The 18671-nt window shown below is 45.8% G+C and overlaps 1 protein-coding gene across 1 annotated transcript in view; it reads right to left on the bottom strand.

Moving 5' to 3' along the window:
• Positions 1-18671, bottom strand: part of LOC118392701 (neurexin-1-like) — a 1157590-nt gene that overhangs the window by 37074 nt on the left and 1101845 nt on the right. The window contains exon 20 of the mRNA XM_052460740.1: positions 9040-9171. Within this exon, the coding sequence (XP_052316700.1) occupies positions 9040-9171 (132 nt within the window). The remainder of the gene's footprint in view (positions 1-9039; positions 9172-18671) is intronic.

Genomic DNA, 18671 nt, shown 5'->3' with positions numbered 1-18671 from the left:
GAGAGAGAACCCAGGGGAGAGACAGGAGGAGAGTTACTGTAACAGAGAGAGAGATGGAGAGAAGAACACTGAGAGAGAAGATGAGAGAGAACCCAGGGGAGAGAAAGGAGGAGAGTTACTGTAACAGAGAGAGTGATGGAGAGAAGAACACTGAGAGAGAAGATGAGAGAGAACCCAGGGGAGAGACAGGAGGAGAGTTACTGTAACAGAGAGAGAGTGATGGAGAGAAGAACACTGAGAGAGAAGATGAGAGAGAACCCAGGGGAGAGACAGGAGGAGAGTTACTGTAACAGAGAGAGAGTGATGGAGAGAAGAACACTGAGAGAGAAGATGAGAGAGAACCCAGGGGAGAGAAAGGAGGAGAGTTACTGTAACAGAGAGAGAGTGATGGAGAGAAGAACACTGAGAGAGAAGATGAGAGAGAACCCAGGGGAGAGACAGGAGGAGAGTTACTGTAACAGAGGGAGAGATGGAGAGAAGAACACTGAGAGAGAAGATGAGAGAGAACCCAGGGGAGAGAAAGGAGGAGAGTTACTGTAACAGAGAGAGTGATGGAGAGAAGAACACTGAGAGAGAAGATGAGAGAGAACCCAGGGGAGAGAAAGGAGGAGAGTTACTGTAACAGAGAGAGAGATGGAGAGAAGAACACTGAGAGAGAAGATGAGAGAGAACCCAGGGGAGAGACAGGAGGAGAGTTACTGTAACAGAGAGAGTGATGGAGAGAAGAACACTGAGAGAGAAGATGAGAGAGAACCCAGGGGAGAGAAAGGATGAGAGTTACTGTAACAGAGGGAGAGATGGAGAGAAGAACACTGAGAGAGAAGATGAGAGAGAACCCAGGGGAGAGAAAGGATGAGAGTTACTGTAACAGAGAGAGAGTGATGGAGAGAAGAACATTGGGAGAGAAGATGAGAGAGAACCCAGGGGAGAGAAAGGATGAGAGTTACTGTAACAGAGAGAGAGATGGAGAGAAGAACACTGAGAGAGAAGATGAGAGAGAACCCAGGGGAGAGAAAGGATGAGAGTTACTGTAACAGAGAGAGAGTGATGGAGAGAAGAACACTGAGAGAGAAGATGAGAGAGACCCCAGGGGAGAGAAAGGAGGAGAGTTACTGTAACAGAGAGAGTGATAGAGAGAAGAACACTGAGAGAGAAGATGAGAGAGAACCCAGGGGAGAGACAGGAGGAGAGTTACTGTAACAGAGAGAGAGATGGAGAGAAGATGAGAGAGAAGATGAGAGAGAACCCAGGGGAGAGACAGGAGGAGAGTTACTGTAACAGAGAGAGAGATGGAGAGAAGAACACTGAGAGAGAAGATGAGAGAGAACCCAGGGGAGAGACAGGAGGAGAGTTACTGTAACAGAGAGAGAGATGGAGAGAAGAACACTGAGAGAGAAGATGAGAGAGAACCCAGGGGAGAGACAGGAGGAGAGTTACTGTAACAGAGAGAGAGTGATGGAGAGAAGAACATTGGGAGAGAAGATGAGAGAGAACCCAGGGGAGAGAAAGGATGAGAGTTACTGTAACAGAGAGAGTGATGGAGAGAAGAACACTGAGAGAGAAGATGAGAGAGAACCCAGGGGAGAGAAAGGATGAGAGTTACTGTAACAGAGGGAGAGATGGAGAGAAGAACACTGAGAGAGAAGATGAGAGAGAACCCAGGGGAGAGAAAGGATGAGAGTTACTGTAACAGAGAGAGAGATGGAGAGAAGAACACTGAGAGAGAAGATGAGAGAGAACCCAGGGGAGAGACAGGAGGAGAGTTACTGTAACAGAGAGAGAGATGGAGAGAAGAACACTGAGAGAGAAGATGAGAGAGAACCCAGGGGAGAGAAAGGATGAGAGTTACTGTAACAGAGAGAGTGATGGAGAGAAGAACACTGAGAGAGAAGATGAGAGAGAACCCAGGGGAGAGAAAGGATGAGAGTTACTGTAACAGAGAGAGTGATGGAGAGAAGAACACTGAGAGAGAAGATGAGAGAGAACCCAGGGGAGAGAAAGGAGGAGAGTTACTGTAACAGAGAGAGTGATGGAGAGAAGAACACTGAGAGAGAAGATGAGAGAGAACCCAGGGGAGAGAAAGGATGAGAGTTACTGTAACAGAGAGAGAGTGATGGAGAGAAGAACACTGAGAGAGAAGATGAGAGAGAACCCAGGGGAGAGAAAGGATGAGAGTTACTGTAACAGAGAGAGAGTGATGGAGAGAAGAACACTGAGAGAGAAGATGAGAGAGAACCCAGGGGAGAGAAAGGATGAGAGTTACTGTAACAGAGAGAGTGATGGAGAGAAGAACACTGAGAGAGAAGATGAGAGAGAACCCAGGGGAGAGAAAGGATGAGAGTTACTGTAACAGAGAGAGAGATGGAGAGAAGAACACTGAGAGAGAAGATGAGAGAGAACCCACGGGAGAGAAAGGATGAGAGTTACTGTAACAGAGAGAGTGATGGAGAGAAGAACACTGAGAGAGAAGATGAGAGAGAACCCAGGGGAGAGAAAGGATGAGAGTTACTGTAACAGAGAGAGTGATGGAGAGAAGAACACTGAGAGAGAAGATGAGAGAGAACCCAGGGGAGAGAAAGGATGAGAGTTACTGTAACAGAGAGAGAGATGGAGAGAAGAACACTGAGAGAGAAGATGAGAGAGAACCCAGGGGAGAGAAAGGATGAGAGTTACTGTAACAGAGAGAGTGATGGAGAGAAGAACACTGAGAGAGAAGATGAGAGAGAACCCAGGGGAGAGAAAGGATGAGAGTTACTGTAACAGAGGGAGAGATGGAGAGAATGTGTCCCACTGTGCTAGCTAAATGCAAGTAGGACTGATACAACTTCAGTAGATCATACAGCGCGAGCTTTCCCCTCTCCGTTTCTTGTTAACTAATCATACTGCTATCGAAGCAGCTAGGCTGAGAGAAACCACAGGACTCTGCTAATGGATCCATGGGAAACCTGTTCACGTCAACTGTATCACTGCTCCACTCTCCAGTGACCAGAAGAGAATCGCTCACAGGGGCGTAGTGCATCTACATCTGTGTATCCATCCACCTCCTATGTTTGCTTGACGAGAGAAAAAAAGGACAGGGTTTTCAGATGAGCCGTCAATTAGTAGCTGAGCCCACGAAGCCGTGGAGGAGTGGGCTGTGTCCGGGGCCACACTCGGCTGCCTTATGCACAGATTGCCTGTCTGAAGACTGAGGTAATGAGAGCAAGACTACAACCTTGATGTGGAGTGGAGGGGGTGGCTTGAACACAGCTTAGCCCCTTTCCAAGTGGCTAACGTGGGGGGGAGTGGCAGGAGGAAGGTGGGCTGTTCTGGATCTAATGGAACCCTAGCGGGAAGGATCAGAGGGATTGGAATTGGAGACGAGGTGACTCTTTCTCTCCGACATCATTATATTACCTCTCGTTCTGATTATCCAGGAGAGAGGGAGGGACACGCGGGCACAGAAGAAGAGGCTACCATCTTAAGTGTTTGCGGTGGCGACTCGGCTAGTAGAGAGGATGGAGGGATTACCCAGGCTCCTCCACTGCGCAAGCACTGTTTGGGGGTTTTGATTGACAGAAGCTTGGAACGTTTACATTGAGAAGTTTTCATTTGGCTCTTTCCATCGGAGATTCCCTCCCTCTTCCCCTCCTCTTTTCTGGCCTTCCGAGCCAAGAGAGAATGGGGTGCGCTGCAGACAGAGTTGATTATGAAGTGGGGAGTAGTTATCTCTTTAGCACAAGGCGCTCTTTGCTAATTAAGTATTTCACTTTAAAAAAAAAAAATCCTATGGAAAAGTAGACGATTTGGTCACGTTGTGAATGACTTGTGTTTGACAAAGGACGGCGAGGGCCAGAATGCACGTGACTGTAACGGGTACACTGGGAGTCGGGAAGCAAGTACAGGGAGTGAATCGTTTAATAAATAGAACACGGTACAAAACACGAAACAGGAAAAGCATACAGACATGAAACCCAAACAGAGTCAGTAACACCTGAGGAAAGAACCAAGGGGAGTGACAGATATAGGGGAGGTAATCAAGAAAATGGAGTCCAGGTGAGTGTCATGAGGCGTAGGTGCGCGTAACGAAGGTGGCAGGTGCGCATAACGATGGGTAAACTGGCGGCAATGGGCGCCAGCGAGGAGGAGTGGGAGTAGACGTGACAGCGACATTGGAAGAGAGCCAGGGGACCTAGATAGAGACACACTGTGGTGGGTAGGTACACGAGGACTCCAGATTGGGTACAATACACTATACAGGACAGGGGTACTGGCTTTTTCCATATCTGGAGTGACCGAAGAAGTGCTGAAGAGCATATCGATGAGCTCGGGACAGACCCTATTTCTCCAGTCACTCCAGCTGCAACAATGCTGTTCCAGGCCATATCATGGTAGGGGACAGAGAAATAACACAGCCAAAATGCCCCATTATTTAAGCCAGGAGGAAACGGTGTCTCGCAGCCACTTAAAAGAGAAAGAGTGAATGAAAAGAGGTGAAAGAGGAGCAGGCGGCATGCGAGCCAAATAAACTCGCCATGGGCGGCCTGGAGGGGCCTGCAGGGGCCACAGAGCTGGCCCCACTGGTAAAAAATATCTGCAATAAAGCCAGGCTCACGCATGCCCTGTCTGGATGGGCGCCCAGCCAGGAGGGGTTGATTTGGGCCTTGGCTCTGGTATCGAGTGGGAGGACTCGATCATTCTCGATTAGGGAGAAAGGGGGAGCCTGAACCAGACCATTAATCACTGAACATTAAGCCTCAATCAATCACTAGATGACAGCCAGGCACCACTGTTGACACAAAGGCCTTGTGGTGTGTTGTGTTCCTCATTCACTCCCTCCCTTCCAGTCTCATCCACCTAAACAAGTCTCTGGCCGTTCCCTTCGGGTCCTTAATTGAAACGGAGGGTTTGGCATCCTCCCTAAACCCAGATGTATGCCATAATGCTCCCAGGCATCCTCCCTAAACCCAGATGTACTCCACAATTCTTCTCTTCTCTCTGACTGGAAAATATGGGAGTAAAGCCAGGAAGTAAATATACCCTCATTGGCAAAAAGCAGAGAACAAGGGAAATCGATTCTCACTGGTTATTTGTCATCTCAATTTTTTTCTCCCTCTCCGCTCTCTCTCCCCAGAGAGATTAGGAAACAGTCTCTCATTCTTGTTCTAGAAAAGAGGATGTGCTGTCATTGGGAGTTTGTGGTGCCAAGACTTGCGAGGATGAGACAAAGAAAAGTGAGGGAGAGAGAGAGAGGTGAGATGGATAGAAAACAGCAGAGGATTTGGGGTGCTGGATATGAGGCGAGAGAGAGAGAGAGAGAGAGAGAGAGAGAGAGAGAGAGAGAGAGAGAGAGAGAGAGAGAGAGAGAGAGAGAGAGAGAGAGAGAGAGAGAGAGAGAGAGAGAGAGAGAGAGAGAGAGAGAGAGAGAGACGAGGCACAAGGGAAAAGGAGGGCACATCCGAGCGAGTTTGGTTGGATTGAGCTGCTAAAAACTTTTGAGTCTCTTATTTCCCCCCCTCCATTGAATACCTATAGGTGCTGCCATTTTGGATTTATTCAGCAGGCCCTGGGAGGGCCAGAGATGTTCTCTCTGATCTGCCTCAAAGTCTGGAGGAGAACAGAGAACGAGAGCTGCACACTGAGATGTGTGATCCAACAGCCAGCTCTGGGCTGGGGGAGGTATTGTAATACCTACTAAGCTCTTCCTGCTTCAGCCAGTAAAGTCTGTTGGGAGCATTGATAAGCGTGTGAGTGTGTGTGTTACCTACCTTTTCCTCTGCTTGATTCTACTCCACACTTGACTTTAGGGGAAGTGTATTGCTCTAAGGTAGCATGCAATCTCATGCAATCTTTATGCCACAAAATAAACCACTCTTCATTCCTCTAGTTACCCCAGCTAGTTTTTACATCAATGAGAGCAATTGTTCATTCTCTGTGGTCATACAGTTCCTCAGACTTGACCACACAGACCACTTGACCACAGACTGACAATGAGTCCAGGAGACACACTGGGCTGACGTATGCTTCACTCTGGTCAAGACATCTGAAGCAATGAATACCCTCTGTGACCATTTAAGGGTTGGACCACAGTTTAACAACAGGGGTGTGTGGAGGACCAACTCTATAAGTTATATGCCGTCTGGACCAGTACAGACCAGTACAGACCAGTACAGACCAGTACAGACCACACACACACACACACACACACACACACACACACACACACACACACACACACACACACACACACACACACACACACACACACACACACACACACACACACACACACACACACACACACACACACACACGCGAATTCAACACACAGCATTGTACATCCCACACAGCAAATATGATTGACATATCATTTAACACATTTTTGTTCATTAACAAATGGCACAAACATATTTAATGTGGGACAGTAAATGTTAAAGGGACCTTATAGTCTTGTAACTTTATGCTCAAAGAAGCACTTGTGTAGTAGTAGGGTTCATCAAAAACTTGCAAAAAAAATTTGATTCAGATGCAGTGCTTAGAATTTGGTGTTGAAGTTAATTGGTTTGTTTTTAACCCTCTGAGTTTTGCGTTTCGGGGGGCGGGGAGGGGTAAGGGGAGAGTCGGGTATTCTGACACTACTTGGTCATGGTTTATGTTTAGCAAAGCACTTAGTTAGCAGTTTAGTTGTTAATATCCTGTCTATGTACCCTGTCTACGTATACTGTCTAAGTTCTAGGTTTGGGAGGAATTTAGACAGTTCCAATTGAGCTCAAACGTAAGCATTTCACTTCACCTGCAGAAAGATCTGCAAAAGAATGTGTATGCGACCAATAAAATGTGTATTTTTTTATTTGATGTTAGAGATGTTTATAACCGGGTTATGACTGAGGGCTTCTTGGCTGTGTGCTAGCTATGGCCCAGAAGGTAAGACAGATCCTCTATCTAGGAATGGTTTTGGTGTGATTGTCAATAACATACTGGCCTTCTGTTCATAGTGTTGTGGCGATGGGAGTGCTGTGGGGAGAGTCAGCCCTCAGTAATTAGTGTGGGCTGAGTTTGGTTTGCTGTTATGTGTTTAGATTCTGCTTAGTTTAGGTCTCATGAGTCATCTCTGTCTGTTTCCATAGCAAAGTAACTTGAACTTTAACCCTTTGAGTTTGAACTTCCCCTCCCTCCATCATCTTCTTCTTTATTGGTACCAGCGTTTCTATACTGGTCTCCTTAGTCTTCTCTGGCGCTGTTGATTCTTTGGTACTGATTGTGACATTGTTATTTTTCCCTAAATCTGGTTAGTAAGTAATATCAAATCATCCTCATTAATGTATGATTTTTAAATATGTGTTTTTGTTCAGCTGATTCTGGTTGTGATATTCTGATTCTATCCAACATGTGAATTTGATCTATTAATCCAAATGACATGAAATGAGCAGTTTACTGGTTCTGTTTTTATCAAATGAACATGGGAAAGCTGAATTATGTTGTTTGACTCTCACATAAATACAAATGAGTTTATGTTGAATCTTTCCTCGTATACGTGTAATCACTTACCATACTATTTCAAAGAACAGCCTGCCCACAGCTAATTAGAAGATGTCAAATGTGATTCATTCATGGCACAATTAAGAGTCACACAAACGGACGGAATACAAAAGGTGGGTGAAGCTTTCAGAGAACCCTAGAGATGTATGATTTCAACTCATTTCCCTCAATGAGTCATATTTCACTGTGTTGTGACGGCTGATCTCAACGCATTTGAATCTGAGTCAACTAACCAATATGCGGACTGAAACTAGCAGTCACAAAACAAGTAGCATTAAAACGTTGCTAAGAGCCCGACTCTCAGTACTTCTGAAGTATCGTTTTATGTGACTTAATAAGGCCCACCTACACCCCATAGCTGTCGCTAGTTATCCTGCTAGGTGTGGACGGCCCATTATTGTGCTATGACAGCGAAACTAGCTAGCACTGATTTAAAATGGCTGATATTGTGGTGAGACTGTGGTAACTGTCGCCAGAGAGATATAACGAAAGGGGGAGGAGGATTAATAAAGGCCACACCTCCGTTGGGGGAGTTTTTAGAATCCACCACCTTGCAGCGGCACAAACACACAACACAGGACAAAGACAAAGAGGTCGGGGATGTTTGGCACTCAAAGGGTTAAAGAGTCGTCACTTTTAGTCGGATCCAAACTGCAGATCGATCGTGTTCATTGTTGCCGGACAGAATGAAGCTGACACAACAAACTGTAGACTTATTAGCAAAGTCCATAAAATACATTAAACAGTCCCTTTAACTTTTAATGACTTTCAGGTGGCTACTTTTCTCCGGAGTGTCAAAAAATAATTAAGTGGTTGTTGTTTCTTCCTCCATTTGTCACTTTTGTGAATAGGAATTTGAATAATAATCACCATAATTAATGCAACTTCACAACAGCAAACAACAGACACAGGAAGTGAAGCAGAAGGGAACCAATAGGATCTGTCTATTTCCATCTTGTCTGGTTGGTTACTGGGGGGTTATGTTGGGGTTATTGGTAAGTTAGGACTCTGAAGAGATGCAGCCCCTTGTCAAGGTGCCTTGGACATGGTTCCCCTGTCTAGTGTAACCCTTACTACTGACTCTGTAGTTCAGTACCTTGTAATGCTATGAAGAATGTGTAAGGTACTGTAGCATCATACGATTATTAATAAAGGAGATTGTGATCAATTTGCAAACTTCGATGTGGCCAATTACTAGATAGAATGAGCACATCTAACTAGTTGCTTTCAGGGGGCAAGAACTGAAATCTGCTAAAGTGTACAGTACAACTGTAGTAGATATGCTAATGTTGCAATAGTTACATGTTTAAATGTGTTATTAATGTACTACCTGAATGGTGAATGGAGACTGGCGATTATGGTCATAAGCCAATCGCATAGGACATATGTGAATCAGGGGAACCGGAAAGTGCCAATCACATCCACCTTTGTTTCGTGGACTGCACCTCCTCCAGAGCGGTGGTTATCGGTGATTAAGTGGTTAGGTCATTAGTGGAGTGTTAAGTTTTTTTCTTTAGTTACCTTTGTCGAGTAGCCACTCGTCAACTACCCGACCAAGCCGGTATGGGATTCTTTGTCTAGCAATAGCCAGGCGTTCATTATCAAAGTTCCCTTTAGAGAATTTGGAAAAGACAGAGGGCAGCAGGTTAACATCTGGAAGGTCAAAGGTTCAAAGGTTAAAGGTTAGAAAAAGGGCAACATGGCAAAAGGTTTAGCAAGGTTATGTATGGTTAAAATCAGCTTTATGTAGTTTCAGGAAGTAGTAGCTTTTTGCGGACTGGTTTGGATTGGTTAGACAGCCTTCTAGTTACCTCAGGTTTAAATTGTTGTTTTGGTTATGAGTCCGATAAGTTAAACATATTTATGAATAATTTAGAAATAGTCTATTAGTATAAATGGATACTTGGTAAAGTTAATAGCTTGGTGGACAGTGAAAATCAATAACATACAATTAAATCAATACTACTAATCCATAACATATGTCAAACCCCAAAATAAAAAGCATTCATTTCTAGCAATATCATATGCATTAATATCACCATTTCATTATTCAAACATTTTCATGTATTCACCATCAACCATAACATATTTCATATTCAGAGACCCGAGCACAGAGTACTTAAACACATTTCATGGTTAATACCAGGAAGACATTTTTGTTCGAGATCCCACGCAACCATCCTTAGAGGCAAGTCTCTGAGCTCAACTCCGAAACTTCAAATCTCATAATGCAACACTAATTCCAAGTTGTTCACTTCTGGGTAAATGGAAAGCCCTCTGTGGATTTGAGCTCTGTTTTTTTTCCTACATCCATAACTTATCAAGGGCTTTCTTTCCCAGCGTAATAATCAGGGGCTCATCAACGGTACTCCATAATTGCCATCATCTCATCAGCATGTCAAAAGCACTTCATTTCTGTTCCATTAAACTGCACGATAGCATTTAGCCAGAGCTAAAAATGATTATCTTCCTCATCGTTTCAATCAAATTCCACCTCTGGATCAGACAGTTTAGAGTCAGGATCCTGAGAGCTTCTGCAGCTATAGAGTGATGCCTGGGGTGAGAAGACACAGCCTGAAAGACGGCATATTAACACTCCCGAGCACTGTGCTGTAATTCATGTGCTGCAACATGGATGGTGCTGGAGCTGCTATTGCCGCGGTCAGGTAAAAGGTAGGGGCGTAACGTAAGGGGTAGGGGTGTAAGGGGTAGGGGTGTAAGGGGTAGGGGCGTAAGGGGTAGGGGCGTAAGGGGTAGGGGCGTAAGAGGTAGGGGCGTAAGGGGTAGGGGCGTAAGAGGTAGGGGCGTAAGGGGTAGGGGCGTAAGGGGTAGGGGTGTAAGGCGTGGGTATAAAGCATTGACTACAGTGCTTTATATACACACTCAGTTTTGCAGTACCCAGGTCCACTCCCCAGGAGTCTCTATACACAGGCCTGTGTGTGTAGTACAACATGTCAACTACGGAGAGGTATGTCTGTGGGTGTGTGAGAGAGAGAGAAAGAGAGAAGGCAGGAAAGAGTGTGGAGGAGGGGGTATAGACCTGACAGGGTGACGGAGGGGACGAGAAGAGGGGGAAAGGAGGAGGGGAGAGAAACGAAGACGTCAAAGGGAGGGATGACAGACGGACAGATAGTGAGTATAGAATTGGAGAAAGAGGTGAGAGTCAGAAGGTGTAGGGGGAAAACATGAGTCACAGTCATTTGCATGCAGCACAACATACAGGCCAGACGAGGGGTGTGTGTGTGTGTGTGAGTGTGTGTGTGTGTGTGTGTGTGTGTGTGTCGTATAGCTCACATGAGATTCTCCAGGTAACCCTAGGAGATTGGCCTGTGCAAAGCCAGTGCTGCAATTATAGAGCTCCTCTCTCCACTCACAACCCATTTAACAGCAACGCCAGCACTCTGCAGCTAAGCAGATTAGAGGGAGATACACACAGAGGCAGAGATGGAGAGATGCAGCGACAGAGAGAAGGATAAACAGAAAGAGGATGAGAGAGAGAAAGAGAAAAGGAGAGAAAGAAAATAAATACTGTAGTGGGAGGCAGTGGTCCTTAGTAAGATGAATCAATACGTGAGGGTGTGTTCTCCTCTCTCCCTAGACATATCCCTCCCTCCCTCCCTCCCTCCCTCCCTCCCTCCCTCCCTCCCTCCCTCCCTCCCTCCCTCCCTCCCTCCCTCCCTCCCTCCTCCCTCCCTCCCTCCCTCCCTCCCTCCCTCCCTCCCTCCCTCCCTCCCTCCCTCCCTCCCTCCCTCCCTCCTACTAAACATTGAACAACCTAGTTCAGCATCTCTGAGTTATAAAGCCCTCCCTCTAGTGGTAGTATCTGACCACTGCAGACATTTTAGTAAAACTCCCTGGCTTTTCTCAAAATACAGTTTTTCTATACGGCATCTGTCCTTTCTTCCTCCCTTGAAGTAATCTTTGATCTTAATCAATGTAGGGGAAATTTATCAGGTTAGATCATGGATTTACCTCAAGGAAATGTCCTACGAGGCACTGTGTCTCCTCTCAGTAGAGGGAGATTGAGAGGCAGGGGTTCCCACCAAAATAGCACAAAGTACATAATTAGATTACAATGAGGAGATTAAAAGTCATCCGGGGTATATCTGCCCATGTCATCCATTATCACGTTTATTAGTTAATTATTCTTGCCATCCCTTCCTCCATAGCTGCAGAGGGAAGATAGAAGGGGGGGATTTAGGGTTTAAGAATATCCTCCTCTCTCCCCCCCAGCTCCCCAGGGAGCCCCCAGGTGTTTGACTAATCAGAAATGGGGAAGATGCAGGAGGGGGTCGTGTTAAGCATTGACAGTGGAGTGTGTGTGTGTGCGCCTCAAATCAAATGGTCACATACACGTGTTTAACAGATGTTATTGTGGGTGTAGCAAAATGCTTGTAAAAATGCCTGTGTGTGTGTGTGTGTGTGTGTGTGTGTGTGTGTGTGTGTGTGTGTGTGTGTGTGTGTGTGTGTGTGCATATGTGTGTGTTAGAATCAATAATAGATGTGTGTGTGTGTGTGTGTGTGTGTGTGTGTGTGTGTGTGTGTGTGTGTGTGTGTGTGTGTGTGTGTGTGTGTGTGACTAAGCGCGTGTGTTTTAGCTCCTCAATGGCAAACACAATAGCATTAACAGCCCCTTGAGTCAAGTCTCGTCAACAACAAGCAGGATCAACAAACGACAAGTGGAGAACCCAGTCCGTGAAAAAAAACACATTTATTTGTCCATTCAAATAACATAAATTGATCAGTAATACAGTGTAGACATTGCTAATGTTGCAAATGACTATTGTATCTGGAAATGGCAGATTTTAATGGAATATCTACATAGGTGAACAGAGGCTCATTATCAGCAACCCTCACTCCTGTGTTCCAATGGCACGTTGTGTTAGCTAATCCAAGTTGATCATTTTAAAAGGCTAATTGATCATTAGAAAACCCTTTATCAATTATGTTAGTACAGCTGAAAAATGTTGTCTTTTTTATTTATTTTTAACCTTTATTTAACGTGGGAGGCAGTTAAGTCAGTTAAGAACAAATTCTTATTTTCAATGATGGCCTAGGAACAGTGGGTTAACTGCCTGTTCAGGGGCAGAACAACATATTAGTACCTTGTCAGCTCGGGGGTTTGAACTTGCAACCTTCCGGTTACTAGTCCAATGCTCTAAACACTAGGCTACCCTGCCGTCCTGATTAAAGAAGCAATACAACTGGCCTTCTTTAGACTAGTTGAGTATCTGGGTTCGATTACAGGCTCAAAATGGCCAGAAACAAATAACTTTCTTCTGAAACTCTATTCTTGTTCTGAGAAATTAAGGCTATTCCATGCGAGATATCGCCGAGAAACTGAAGATCTCGTACAACGCTGTGTACTACTCCCTTCACAGAACAACGCAAACTGGATCTAACCAGAATGGAAAGAGGAGTGGGAGGCCCCGGTGCACAACTGAGCAAGAGGACAAGTACATTAGAGTGTCTAGTTTGAGAAACAGATGCCTCACATGTTCTCAAATGGCAGCTTCATTAAATAGTACCCGCAAACAGGCGACTCCTGGATGCTGGCCTCTCGGCAGAGTTCCTCTGTCTAGTGTCTGTGTTCTTTTGCCCATCTTAATCTGTTCTTTTTATTGGCCAGTCTGAGATATTACTATTTCTTTGCAACTCTGCCTAGAGGGGCAGCATCCCAGAGTTGCTGCTTCACAGTTGACATTGATACGGGTGTTTTGTGGCTACTATTAAATGTCTACACTGTATATCTGATCAATTTGATGTTATTTTAATGGACCAAAAATGTGCTTTTCTTTCAAAAACGAGGACATTTATATATACATACACACATACATACACATATATATACACATATATATATATATATATATATATATATATATATATATATATATATAAGAGTGTTTGGGACCACGTGGATCTGTTTTGACCCACCTCCACTGTAAGGAGAAATTACGCAATGCACTTTCAAGGGGTGCCCTGAGTGGGTTTTAGTTGCAGCTATGATGCAGTAAAAGAGTGTGACTACCTACAGTACCAGTCAAAAGTTTGGACACACCTACTCATTCAAGGGATTTTCTTTATTTTTACTATTTTCTACATTGTAGAATAATAGCAAAGACATCAAAACTCCCGTCCCCTTCCCGTCCCCCTCTCGTACCCATCATGTACCCCTCCCATCCCCTTCCCGTCCCCCTCCTGTACCCCTCCCGTACCCCTCACATCCCCTTCCCGTCCCCCTCCCTTACCCATCCTGTCCCCCTCCCGTCCCCCTCCCGTACCAATCCTGTACCCCTCCCGTACCCCTCCCATCCCCTTCCCGTCCCCCTCCCGTACCCATCCTGTACCCCTCCCGTCCCCCTCCCGTACCCATCCTGTACCCCTCCCGTACCCATCCCAATGACATCCTTTTTTCCCCTTTCAATAACATTTTATACACATCTGATTTGACTGGAATTCAGTCCAATGACTCGATTGGAGGTGGTCTGCCATTTTATCACTGAACTCTAACATCAAACAAAAGCTATCCATGAAAAGTGCTTATACGTGCTGAATAACCCACTCTATACCCTACCAGAAATATTGATCTAATATCCTTGGAGCACATTCATCTGAAGCCACTGTCCTATAGGAAATGGCTATCCTCCAAGTACATCATAGCACTCCTTAATAATAAATCCTACCCATAATGCATCACTGGTCCATCCCCGTTCCATTTAGCTCAGTGGAGCATCAAAGTCACATTGCAAAGGGTTCAAGTATTGAACTTCTACCGCACTTTGAATAGTCACATTGCAAAACTGCTATACGGTTCAAGTTCCACACCATTCTACTCCAAGTAGCAAACTATGGGGGCAGAGCCTATGCCTGTGTGTTCCTGACCTAGTGTTCCCTAAGCTGGAGCCAGTCTGTCTAAGCCCTGCCAGACTGCCACGTCCATGGCCCCTGGTACACTGGCCCTTAAGACAGGCACGGCTGGGCCCTTAAAGCCTTTGGTGGAGGGAAGAGAAGTGCTGAGTTGCTCAGAGACCTGGCCTCCTCACAACTCTCTTTCTCCCTCTCCTGTCATTCTTTTGTGCCATCACCCCCCTCTCTTGTTCATTTGTGCTAATTTTTCTCGCTCTCTTTCTCTCCCTCCCTCTCTCTCTCTCTCCCTCTCTCTCTCTCTCTCTCTCTCCCTGTCTCTCATCCCCTCTTTCTCTCCCTCTCTCTCTCCCTCTCTCTCTCCCTGTCTCTCATCCCCTCTTTCTCTCATTGTCTCTCTCTCCCTGTCTCTCATCCCCTCTTTCTCTCATTGTCTCTCTCCCTCTCTCTCTCCCTCTCTCATCCCCTCTTCCTCTCATTGTCTCTCTCTCCCTCTCTCTCATCCCCTAGCAGTTAGAGAGGCTTGGAGTTAAGAAAGGGTAAAGAAAGGCAGGTAGACTTTAAAAGGGTTGAGCTGCTCTGCAGGCTCCTCCTGTGCCGACCTCTGTGAGGCTGGGACAAAGAGACCCGTGGCTGGGAGAACTGAGCTGCTCAGACACCCTGGCTCTCTGGTTCTCTCTCTCTCTCGCTCTGGCTCCAGCCTGCGGGTTCAGTATGGGTCAGCACTCAGCCACTTCTGTTAAATGCCTGGCAGCAAGAGCACAGGGGAGGCTGAAAATAGTCATTGTATCTCCTTTTTTAAAACATTTCTCTACGTTTCCCACTCCGTATCTTTATCTTTTTATGATTTCTTTCTCTCTATTTCACTCTTTCTGTTTCCCACTGTTCTGTATCTCCATCTATCTCTTTCAATTTTTTCTCTCTCACTCTTCTCTCTTTCTTCTCTTTACCTCAGCACTACATTCTCAGATGTACTTTGGCTGAATTTCTACCACACGACAAGGAGACTATGAGCGTCTGATGCTTAGCTTATGTGTGTGTGTCATCCGTAAGTGAATGTGTGTCATTTCAATCTACAGTTGAAGTAGGAAGTTCATTTAAACTCAGTTTTTCACAATTTCTAGCGTTTAATCCTAGTAAAAATTCCCTGTTTTAGGTCAGTTAGGACCACCACTTTATTTTAAGAATGTGAAATGTCAGAATTATAGTAGAGAGAATAATTTATTTCAGCTTTTATTTCATCACATTCCCAGTGGGTCAGAAGTTTACATACTACACTCAGTTAGTATTTGGTAGCATTGCCTTTAAATTGTTTAGCTTGGGACAAAGTAGCCTTCCACAAGCTTCCCACAATAAGTTGGGGGAATTTTGGCCCATTCCTCCTGACAGAGCTGGTGTAACTGAGTCAGGTTTGTAGGCCTCCTTGCTCACACACACTTTTTCAGTTCTGCCCACAACGTTTCTATGGGATTGAGGTCAGGGCTTTGTGATGGCCACTTGACTTTGTTGTCCTTAAGCCATTTTGCCACAACTTTGGAAGCATGCTTCGGGTCATTGTCCATTTGGAAGACCCATTTGCGACCAAGCTTTAACTTCTTGACTGATGTCTTGAGATGTTGCCTCAATAAATCGACATAATTTTCCACACTCGTGATGCCATCTATTTTGTGAAGTGCACCAGTCCCTCCTGCAGCAAAGCACCTCCACAACATGATGCTGCCACCTCCGTGCTTCATGGTTGGGATGGTGTTCTTCGGCTTGCAAGCCTCCCCCTTTTTCCTCCAAACATAATGATGGTCATTATGGCCACACAGTTCAATTTCTGTTTCATCAGACCAGAGGACATATCTCCAAAAAGTACAATCTTTGTCCACATGTGCGGTTGCAAATCGTAGTCTGGCTTCTTTATGGAGGATTTGGAGCAGTGGCTTCTTCCTTGCTGAGCGGCCTTTCAGGTTATGTTGATATAGGACTCGTTTTACTGTGGATATAGATACTTTTGTACCTGTTTCCTCCAGCACCTTCACAAGGTCCTTTGCTGTTGTTCTGGGATTAATTTGGAATTTTCACAGCAAAGTACGTTCATCTCTAGGAGACAAAACACATCTCCTTCCTGAGCGGTACGACGGATGCGTGGTCCCATGGTGTTTATACTTGCGTACTTTTGTTTGTACAGATGAACGTGGTACCTTCAGGTGTTTGGAAATTGCTCCCAAGGATGAACCAGACTTGTTGAGGTCTACACATGTTTTTCTGAGGTCTGATTTCTTTAGATTTTCCCATGATGTCAAGCAAAGAGGCACTGCGTTTGAAGGTAGTCCTTGAAATACATCCACAGGTACACCTCCAATTGACTCAAATGATGTCAATTAGCCTATCAGAAGCTTCAAAGCCATGACATCATTTTCTGGAATTGTCCAAGCTGTTTAAAGGCACAGTTAACTTAGCATATGTAAACTTCTGACCCATTGGAATGGTGATACAGTGAATTATCACAATTATCACCTCTCATTCTGAGGGTAGGGGGACATCGCTACGGAAACACTCCCCTCTCCTTTTCCTCAGCCCTCCCTCTCTCGATCTCTCTCTCCTTCATCTATCCTTGCTCTCATTCTAATTTCACCACTTCCTTCCTTCCCTACCTAACTCTTTCCCCACTTCCCTCTTCCTCCCCCTCTCTCTGTGTACCTCAAAATGTTTATCTCTCTCTCTAAGCTCCTTTCTTCTCAGTCACAGCCAGGAGCCAAAGCCATGAGACAGCTTTACTGGTGCTGTTCTGCAAACACCCTGGATCAGGAAAGTGTATTGGGACAGTGTGTACTCAACTGGTCATAATGATGTAGTTACGAGGCGACAGATATGGCAATCATCTGGAGACAGCCCAGCTACAGGGAATTGAATGTGGGATGACAATGTGACTAGTCATGTAAGGAACATAGTGCTTCTGCTCCTGTTAATCCTCGGCTGGTGCTGTAGATAGAGGCACATAGAAACATACTGTACACACTAGACCAGAGCAATATTCTTAGTTGCAACTTAAATCAAATTATAGCCATCTTGGTAAAGGTAATACTTAGCGTGTCTCGTTTCATCGACTTCCACAACAGTGGAGGAGGAGAGAGGCTCACTGGCCTCACACTGTGTTAAACACCCTCATATAACCAGGGGAGAGGAGGAGAGAGGCTCACTGGCCTCACACTGTGTTAAACACCATCATATAACCAGGGGAGAGGAGGAGAGAGGCTCACTGGCCTCACACTGTGTTAAACACCCTCATATAACCAGGGGAGAGGAGGAGAGAGGCTCACTGGCCTCACACTGTGTTAAACACCATCATATAACCAGGGAGAGGAGGAGAGAGGCTCACTGGCCTCACACTGTGTTAAACACCATCATATAACCAGGGGAGAGGAGGAGAGAGGCTCACTGGCCTCACACTGTGTTAAACACCATCATATAACCAGGGGAGAGGAGGAGAGAGGCTCACTGGCCTCACACTGTGTTAAACACCATCATATAACCAGGGGAGAGGAGGAGAGAGGCTCACTGGCCTCACACTGTGTTAAACACCATCATATAACCAGGGAGAGGAGGAGAGAGGCTCACTGGCCTCACACTGTGTTAAACACCATCATATAACCAGGGGAGAGGAGGAGAGAGGCTCACTGGCCTCACACTGTGTTAAACACCCTCATATAACCAGGGAGAGGAGGAGAGAGGCTCACTGGCCTCACACTGTGTTAAACACCCTCATATAACCAGGGGAGAGGAGGAGAGAGGCTCACTGGCCTCACACTGTGTTAAACACCCTCATATAACCAGGGGAGAGGAGGAGAGAGGCTCACTGGCCTCACACTGTGTTAAACACCCTCATATAACCAGGGGAGAGGAGGAGAGAGGCTCACTGGCCTCACACTGTGTTAAACACCATCATATAACCAGGGGAGAGGAGGAGAGAGGCTCACTGGCCTCACACTGTGTTAAACACCATCATATAACCAGGGGAGAGGAGGAGAGAGGCTCACTGGCCTCACACTGTGTTAAACACCATCATATAACCAGGGGAGAGGAGGAGAGAGGCTCACTGGCCTCACACTGTGTTAAACACCCTCATATAACCAGGGGAGAGGAGGAGAGAGGCTCACTGGCCTCACACTGTGTTAAACACCATCATATAACCAGGGGAGAGGAGGAGAGAGGCTCACTGGCCTCACACTGTGTTAAACACCATCATATAACCAGGGGAGAGGAGGAGAGAGGCTCACTGGCCTCACACTGTGTTAAAC

This window comes from Oncorhynchus keta, chromosome 13 (assembly GCF_023373465.1).
Source record: "Oncorhynchus keta strain PuntledgeMale-10-30-2019 chromosome 13, Oket_V2, whole genome shotgun sequence".
NCBI classification, from domain to species: Eukaryota; Metazoa; Chordata; class Actinopteri; order Salmoniformes; family Salmonidae; genus Oncorhynchus; species Oncorhynchus keta.
The sequence above is the reverse complement of the archived record's forward strand: the minus strand, read 5'-3'. Positions and strand labels throughout refer to the sequence as shown.